This window comes from Nyctibius grandis, chromosome 8 (genome assembly GCF_013368605.1).
Source record: "Nyctibius grandis isolate bNycGra1 chromosome 8, bNycGra1.pri, whole genome shotgun sequence".
Classification (NCBI taxonomy): Eukaryota; Metazoa; Chordata; class Aves; order Nyctibiiformes; family Nyctibiidae; genus Nyctibius; species Nyctibius grandis.
In genome coordinates, this window is record NC_090665.1 from 26,018,634 (window position 1) to 26,027,615 (window position 8,982).

Genomic DNA, 8,982 nt, shown 5'->3' on the forward strand with positions numbered 1-8,982 from the left:
TGATGAAATGGATCAAAGAGTTTTCATTTGGTCTACAAAAAATTTGTTAGGATGTCTGTTTTTCAGGTACAACTAAACAAGTATAGCTGAAATTGTCTAAATAAGTAAGGTTTTGCTTGAGAAAGATATCTACTTTATCAAAATTCAGACAACTGAAGCTTTGCAAATTGTAGTGATTGAAAATAAGGTCTTTCAGTGGAAAGAGAAGTTTCAGCTGTGATAGAAAACAAATTCAAAATGACAGTCCAACGATTTTGAATATTTTCTAACTGCAATGCAAAATTCATATTGTGAATCTTTTTCTTTCTTTCTTTTAAAGGAAATGGAAAAATCCGATGCCAATAATTTCTTAATCTTGTTCCGGGATTCAGGCTGCCAGTTCAGATCTCTGTATACTTACTGCCCTGATACTGAAGAAATCAATAAATTAACGGGAATAGGTCCAAAATCTATCACAAAGAAAATGATAGAGGGACTGTATAAATACAACTCCGACAGGAAGCAGTTTAGCCACATACCTGCTAAAACTTTGTCTGCCAGCGTTGACGCAATTACCATTCACAGCCATTTGTGGCAAACCAAGAGACCAGTAACTCCTAAGAAACTTTTACCCACCAAGGCATAGTAGATGGGAAAACATTTGCTTCAGACAATTATAATAAACTTGCACTTCGTCTTTACTGCCTATAGGAAATAGATTTCTAGTTGCCAACAAGACTCTTAGAACTTAAAACTGGACACCAAGTTCTATTATCATGTCCAACTGGAATGTAAACACAGAATTTAGGAGTGCAGAAGATTATTGCTTAGGTGAATAATTATGAGTGATTATGGAAATGTTTGACTTGTGCAGAGATTTGTATATGCTAATACAATATATAGAGTATATTTGCTCTGTATTTTGATTAGCTACACTGAAGCACTGAATGTTCATGTTTAGTAACTCAAGCTACATTTTTTTACATCTGTTGCCTTATATGTTTGTATTTGTGCTTGTCTTGAAATATTTTTTCTTTCACTAAAGAAATACTTCTTAATATTGTCAATACCATTGAACTTTGCATACTGACTTACTATAAAGACTAAATGATGAGTTGTATGTAACTGAAGAACAGCTGAATGGGTCTGTTCTGCAAGATCCTTATTGTGTGCTGTAACAAAATCAAGATTCATTCCCCTGAGTATTTGTGATTCTTTTTCAATTAAATAATACTGATTTGCTTATAGACTAAACAGTAAAGGAAAAACCTTTGAACTGGTTGAAGTTTCCTTCAAATGAATTATTTAACAACTCAGGGTATAGTTAGGTGATGCAATTATTGCTGTTTCATAAGTTACCATCTGAGATGTAATGACTGACCATGTGCATGTTTATAGTACCATCAAAATGCAAAGTAAAAAGATTTTGGTAGACCTCGAAAACAGTTTAAGCAAATGTGCATTATTTTGCATTGTTCCAGATGAAGAGCGAGCACACGGTCAGGCACTGCTTCTCCAAGAAAGGAATAGGAACGTGTGAAACATTCAGAACTAGATCCCTGATGTTTGCCTGGCAGAACACTAAAAATATTCAGAAGAATCACAGAATTCACTAAGTCACAGACCTTTCAGAAGTCGTGTATCTAATTCCCACTGATTTTAAGATCCAGGCCACTGTCTGTTCTTCCTGCCTTCACATCTGCCAGCTCGGACTTAAATCAATTTTCCAGGGAATAGACATTTGATAAGAATTTTCAGTGTGTATTAGTAAATTGTTTTCTTGATACGATCTAACAGATGATGTCTTGTGACACTTAGCGAGTTTAAATACATACGGAAAAAAAGCCTAAATGACATTTCAATAAATTTATAACATGACCATTTACAAAAACAAACTCTAGGCATATATCAGTATTATTTATAAAGGGCTGCATTTTATTTCAAAACAGTGTTTGATTATTTTATAGATCACTATTCCGTTTCAGTGTTTGTTTCTCTTCTAATTTGCTTTTAACATAGCACTGTTCTGAAAAAAGAAGAAACTACAAACTTGAAGCCTCCCCTAAATCTTGTGGCTATTTTGATAACGTACACTAGAGGATTTGTTGGGGGAAAAAAATCTCATTCTCAGGAAAAGACTTGAATGATTTGTGATTCTGTTCTGTTTCAGTGTTGTGACAACTACATTAACATAAGACAGTATTGTGCTATAAGTATGTAGTCCATTCTGTTTCATGGGGAGACTAAAATTATGTTCATATTTCTCTCATTAAACTGATTTGAGAGAAACTATGCCTCACTACTATGATGTGTTCATTTACTTACATAAGAGATGCACAGGAATGAGATGTCATTAAGCAGTTTAGAACAGTACTTTTTTTAAATTATTATAAGGCCTTAGGCATCAATGCATCTGGGTTATAAACATTTTCTCAAAAATGCTGTCAGTTTTACTGTAATTTATGTTCTTATATTTATGTATATTTGTTAAAACTGTAAAAAAAAAAAAAAGAAAAAACACTTTAAAATACATGTTTAATATGTATGTGGCTCAAAACTATTTGTGGTTAGCTGATTCCTACTGTTTGCATGTATATCACCAGGATATGTAACTCTTATATTTCAAGTGTATACATACTGTGTATATAGGGTATAAATAATATTAAAAAAGGGGAAAGAGGGTTTGCACATTCTGCCTGTTAGACAGTTCCTACGAATACCATTGTAGGAACATCTTGAATAACAATATGAAACTGTGTATAATATAGTGATTCAAGAGACCAGGAGGTTGGAATTAACTGATACACATGCGGTGAATAACTTCTTTTGTCATGGGAGGCTTTTTATTTCTAAAATCTGTACTATAATTTAACTGAAGATTTGCAACACCATAAAGACACACGCATCAATCTAATCAAAGTGAGCTTAAATACACGACAGGAATTGAGTCATTTTGAATATATCTGAATGTATTATGAACTTTACATTTGTCAACAGGTTAAAATTTGTGCAATGTCTAATAGTAGAATGTGAATAATGCAGCTGAAAATTTCATTGCTTGCAGTATGAAGTTTTACTTAATACAGGGAAAGTAAAGCTAGATATGCTTTTCCTTTTTAAGCCTGCAAATTTTCTAATTAGAGTGGATCTTTGGTTGGGATCATGTTTAAAATAAAATTTAAAAAAATAAAAAAAAAAAAGAAGCTTTCCATAAAGGCCAGTATTTATCACTGACCTTTCCAGAACACACTGGTGCTTTCATCAGGGGTATTATTATTGTTGCTACAACTGAATTGCCAAACTCTCGTCTTAGTTTTTGGAGCAAAATTTCGTATTCTAACAGTCATAATAGCTACTGATTTTTTTTTTTTTTTAATGTTAGTATGACTGTTAGTTTTTATTATTTGGCTGTTTAAAGCCAAATTCAGCTATTTAATTATGATTTAATGGGCACTGTTGGAAAATGTACAGTGTATTGTGTGCTTACTTGTCCACTTCTATGGAGCATAGCTTCCATATTTTTTCAAATGCTGTGCTGTAAAATATTGTCATTGCTACTTATGTGGTACAGTGTATTTCCTTTCATTTAAATAAAAGCATGGCACCAAAACTACATTTTTTGTTTTCTTGCTTACATCTACATACAAACTGAAACTTTAAAAAGTTCACATTATTGTTTAAATCTTGTTTCTTCTCTTATTTCAGCAACAGAGAAACTGTAGGAACTATGCACCGTTTTTATTTCTCCTTTTGTTCCCCACTGTTTGTCTTTCTTACTTTCTTTTCTGTCTTACTTTACAATTTAGCTTTCTGATGTTATCAGAGGGGAGGCTGTTGAAGAATTAGGCTTCTCATTTCATTCTTGAGGACAACATGGTGTTACCCTCTTGTCTTCAGAAGTGAGTGTCACAGTTGCAAGTCTCCTGTACTCCGGTTAGCTTCCAGTGTTCCAAAGCCACAGAAACTCACTGGTTGGTGTAATAGGATTGCTTCAGATGGGAAGGTTTTCAAGATGAACTGAAGTCTCGTCTTTATCAAGACAGCTAATAAAGAATATGACTTTTAGTGGAATAACTTGTACTTGTTAATGGTGCAATCTTGAACAGAAATAGTGTCAAAAAAAATAAGGTCTCTCTTCCAGATTTTTAAATTAGAAATTTTTTCCAGTCCAAATCATGCCTTTTTTGGGGTTTTGTGTTGTCCTGTTGGGTTGCAGAGCAAGAGCGAGGACTTGCTGAAAGGGGATATGATATCACTGCACGGTCAGCAGGCAGACTGGGCTAACTTAGCAGATAAAGAATCTCTAAATTTCAGAGCTGTTCAGAGGGCAGCCTCAAGAATAGAGGAAATCTGATAGTAGAGCTTTTAGTACTGAACTGGAAACTAATGTGGATGAAAATGAATAGCCTTCCCTCCTCCCCCCCAAACTGGTTATTTTTCAGCCAGCTCAATCGGTTCCCTGTACAGCACCACAAACAGGCTAACACAAGCGAGGAATGTTGGAGCACAAACACCCAGTTGCACCCAGTAAAGCTATTTTTTTCAGTGGCAAGCCCAGCTCAAAATTTTCATCTAAAACCAGCCTTTGTACAGACAGGCTTTAGAACAGACTTCATTTTCTCTGTCCTTCAGCAAGTAACACCATACTTGAGAAACTCTGGATCACACCCTGATTAATTTGACAGAACATGACTGTACTGTGTGTCTGAATTTGTGAATCAAAATTTGTACTGCTGTGGGATCCAGTGCAGAGATCTGGTGTCACCAGCTGCAGAATAATCACCTCAGTTACACTTGGAACCTAAGCTTTTGGATTAATTGCCACGCAAAGGTGATGTAAAAAATAGCTTTGTTTCTCAAATCCAGCTGTACTGAGGAGGTGTAGATGTCAGATGTCTTTTTTCCAACAGCTTAATAAATAAATAAAGACACAGCTTTGTAAGGGCTACACCTTTAACTATTGTATCTTTTCAAATAGCAAATTAGCATTTCTCTGCTGCCTTGTTACTAATTTAATGAGCTGAATAAGCAATTTGAAGAATTGTGCTATAAAGATCTATCTTGACAGCCACAGCCCTTTACATCTGCTTTTATATTTTCTAATTAATTAAAAAAATTAAAACCAATAACAACAAAAAACCCCACACAAATTTTCTTATTCCAGCTCTAGATGGCAGGAAAAAAGTATTTTTAACATGCACAGTATCATTGTTCATTTATAAACAATTTGTTTTTAAAAGCAAACTATTCCATTTAGGAAAAAACATGTGAAGTATGTTTGTGTATGCATAATATAAATGCACATGTACTTTCAGACTTACTTGCTTACACACAGGTGTAAAAAGAAACACACTTTATTTAGACAACCACAGCAAAAGTTAGATATGGTAGTGAAGTTACTCTAGCTTATTTTCTTCTAGCAAGAAAGAAGCAGCTACCTTGTCTGTTCTACGCTCGGAACTACTGGTCTTTGTAAGAGGCAGGGAAGCAATATACAACATACACATTTAAGAGCTCAGTACAAACTCTTCGGGAGATGGAGTTCTTAACACCAGGCTTTTTATCAAATTTCTGAATTCAAGGATAACACTGAGGGACACCAGACAGAACTGTCTCTGATCAGAAAAGCAAATAACTAGGTTTTCAGAAAAGGACAGAAAACAGTAGAAAAGAGTTAAGCATTCCACTGAAAAATGTTATAACTTTCTTCAGACTCTTATTCAACATTATGAACAACTGGATGTATAAAATACTTAGATGTAATTCATTATCTATTGACAAATTCATTAAGCAAGACACTGAAAGCATTTTTTTCACATAAGATGTGTTTAAGTTTTCAGTTAATGGTATGTGAGCTTTACGGAAACATACAAAGTAATATCTATAGGCATTTTTATGTCACTGTTCATCTGTTAATAGAGCTTTGCAGAAAGACTAAAAGCTAATACAAAGCTTTCCATCAGGGCAGCTCTGTCTTATCCTTTCTACATCACCACCGATCTACATGTCTGCATTACAAGTCCTGGCATGGCCCCACAAGCCTGCAATTATTTAAATTACCTGAAGCCAGATTATACTTTGGCTTGGCATTTTTCTTGTTTAAGCCACCTGAAACTGGAGCTATGATGCTGACGTAAACAATTCTCCTACAGATGATGCAAGAATTTTGCTGAATTGTCACCTGAAAGTTCTGGAAATCCTTTCTTGAAATGAGTGAAAACTGTTTCCAGAAGTAAAGTTTTAAACAGAATTTTTTTTGCAGCTTTTTACAAGATCATGTAAACATAAAATATAAAGAGTTGAATGGCTCTGTTATAATCACTAAAAATCAGGGGATTGGCTCATTTTCATGATGACAACACAAAGATGCTTTGCACAAACTGCTGAACTCCACTGGCAGATCTTGTGCAAGGTTAGCACTGGGGAATATTTCTGAGAATGTATCCAGCCCTGCTGACATTGTCTGCGGCCACCTGCAACACTTGTAAAATAGTCGCACAATTACTATTTTCTTTTCCGAAGCGTTCCAAGAGCAGACTGCAATGCCATCTTGTCATTAGGCACTGCGGAACGCCTCCTCCACTAATCCTGATTTTCAGGCTCTCTAAAACCCACACCCAACAGCTTTGCTATTCACGGGAGTTACCTTCTTTGCAATAATGACTAGGGAGTTCAAAGCAAGCTGAGACCATCCCTAAGACATCTTTCCATGCCCGAGTAAGAGTTACGAACAACCCGAGAACAGGGTCATCCATCTGCCCTTTTCCGATATGATGCTACTATGTATCGTCTCCTAATATTTAAGAGTAGTATGTTTGCCCTCCCCAACAGGGCATCAAGTAATGCTACCTATTCTTCCATACCACCTCCTGAGGACAGATACTTGGTTCTTGAAATCCCTTTCTGGACTATAGGAATTTGCTACTTCCTTGTGAAATGTCCAACATTCTGAGCAGGAAACAGAATAATTTTGAATTCAGAATTTACTCTTCCTTTCAGGTCTATAACTGGGGAGAAACTTTCCCTTCCTTTCATCCCAAAACTCTTGTCCTCAAGAGATACAGTCTCACAGACTTGATCTCAGGACCTCCACTGAAAACAAAGGATTGCACAAAAGATAGGTAAACCACAGTAACACCATTGTGAAATCAAGATTAAATTTAAAAGGATATGTTTACCTAGTGTTTTGTAGATTAAACAAAGTTTAAAAAGTACTTTTCTTATCCAAGTGTATGTTCAGCAAAGTTATGCATACAGCTTCTTTTAGACAATGAAATTAATCTTGGTTTTCCATACTCCCTCTGATTTATTGTCTCTATTATGTACTGGGAAACAGTTTCATTTCTGTAATGATGTTTTCTATTAATCAGTGCCTTCAAAGGCAACTAAGCAACAAGTGATAGCTTTATAAATAAATGGAAGGATTCGGTGTTTTACTAGCAAATCGAGCTTCCTGGGATGCGATGCTGGGACTGGAGTGTCACAGAAGGAACCATCCAGTTCCACATTCCTCGCTCGTCCCTGGCAGAGTCACTGCTGTGCAGCCAAGTGGCACTCCTCGCCGGACAGCCTTCGGGACATTTCTCTGTATTCCTTTTCAGAAAGAAGAGAGAAAGAGAATAACATTATGATTGCCCTCTGCCCTTCAGCTGATCCTCAGCAAAACAGATTGCAAGCAAACTTGAACTCACTGTGGTTCTTAACATTTTTAACCATCAGTGTGATAGAAAATCCAGTTCAGCTTCAGTTACATCCCTGACAACTTCCCTGGACCATTCATACATGTCGCACATGCACACATATATAATTAAAAGAAAAAATTTAAAAATCAGGTCTCTGCTACGTCCTCTGTCAGAAAATTGTCACCATCTCCATTTTGACAAGGCCTGCCAATGCACTGCTGCATACACACAGGGGTTTTGTCCAAGTGCTATACTAGCATTTTAACATGATTTGCTGTATCTTATCTCACAGCTGTATTTAAATACAGAGAAAGCTTATTAACTGTTCACCATGATAATTCTTAGATGCCATAATCTTCTGACAATTACAAAAGTGCATTAAATGTAACCAAATGCCAAATTATATATAACTACATCTTCATAAAATATATGCATACCATATATACATATGATTTCTGTAAAGAATACATTACTTTTTCAACAGTCTGAAGAAGCGGAAGAGAGCAAATGCACACTACAGAAGCCAAGGCTGGCCTGAAGGTGGCCGCACTTCAGGCAGTAATTAAAGGTGTTGCCAACAAGCCATAAGCCTCCGCCGCGTGAGCAAAGGCAATACGGTGGCGGCAGAGCGCGGTGGCGGGCTGGCAGCCCTCATCGACAGCAGAAGAAAGAGCACCTGCTCTGCATTCGTTACGTGATTTTCTGGGGTACCTCAGGGGACGTCTGAGCGGGGAGGCAGCACCGCGTTGTACGTTACCGGCTCGGCGGTTCCGTTTTCACGCCCCCAGCTAGAAGGCAGCGCTGAGGGCCGGGGCGGGAGGGGGTGGGCGGCTGGCCAGGCCGCCCCACAGGCCTCCGAGGCGCTGGGGCTGGAGGGGGAGCCCGGGGCACAACCCTTTGTGTGGTGACACCGAATTATTTATGAGTTGTTCCCACAGCACCCCTCCCACCGTCAGGGAGCCCACCGAGGCAGGGACCGGCCCGCCCGCGGGGGAGGCGCCTGGGAAAGCGGCGGGCGGGCGGGGGCGCGCTGCGCCGCTCCCCCGGGACAGGCCCGGAGCCGCCGCGGAGTTTCGCGGGAGGACGCCGGTGAGCCCGCGCTTGCCGCGGCTGGCAGCTGCGACCGCGCCCCCTCCCGCGGTTACCTCAGCCTCGGGGCGCGGAGGGGAGGCACGGCCGGTCCCCGCCCGCCGAGGTCTCGCCCCGCCGCTAACAAAGCGGCCCCGCCCTGCCCGGCGGCCGCCACCATCTGTCCCTCCCGCCCCCGCGGCGCGGGCGACGCCCAGCCGAGCCGGCCCCTCCCCGCCCCCTTTCGCTTTCC

General features: G+C 38.8%; 1 protein-coding gene and 1 long non-coding RNA gene across 5 annotated transcripts in view; one reads left to right on the forward strand and one right to left on the reverse strand.

Annotated features, from left to right (window-relative positions):
• The window catches only part of CAMSAP2 (calmodulin regulated spectrin associated protein family member 2), an 89,598-nt gene extending 86,012 nt beyond the window's left edge, over positions 1-3,586 (forward strand). For all 4 annotated transcript variants that reach the window (XM_068407092.1, XM_068407093.1, XM_068407094.1 and 1 more), the window contains one exon: positions 320-3,586. In XM_068407092.1, the coding sequence (XP_068263193.1) occupies positions 320-625 (306 nt within the window). In that variant the 3' untranslated portion in view covers positions 626-3,586. The remainder of the gene's footprint in view (positions 1-319) is intronic.
• A 1,731-nt stretch (positions 3,587-5,317) lies between these two features.
• LOC137666842 (uncharacterized) lies at positions 5,318-8,907 on the reverse strand. The gene is made up of 2 exons (XR_011048707.1): positions 8,807-8,907; positions 5,318-7,572 (listed from the first exon to the last, which is right to left on the reverse strand). It is a non-coding gene; the product is annotated as an uncharacterized lncRNA (long non-coding RNA).
• Positions 8,908-8,982: the final 75 nt, after the last annotated feature.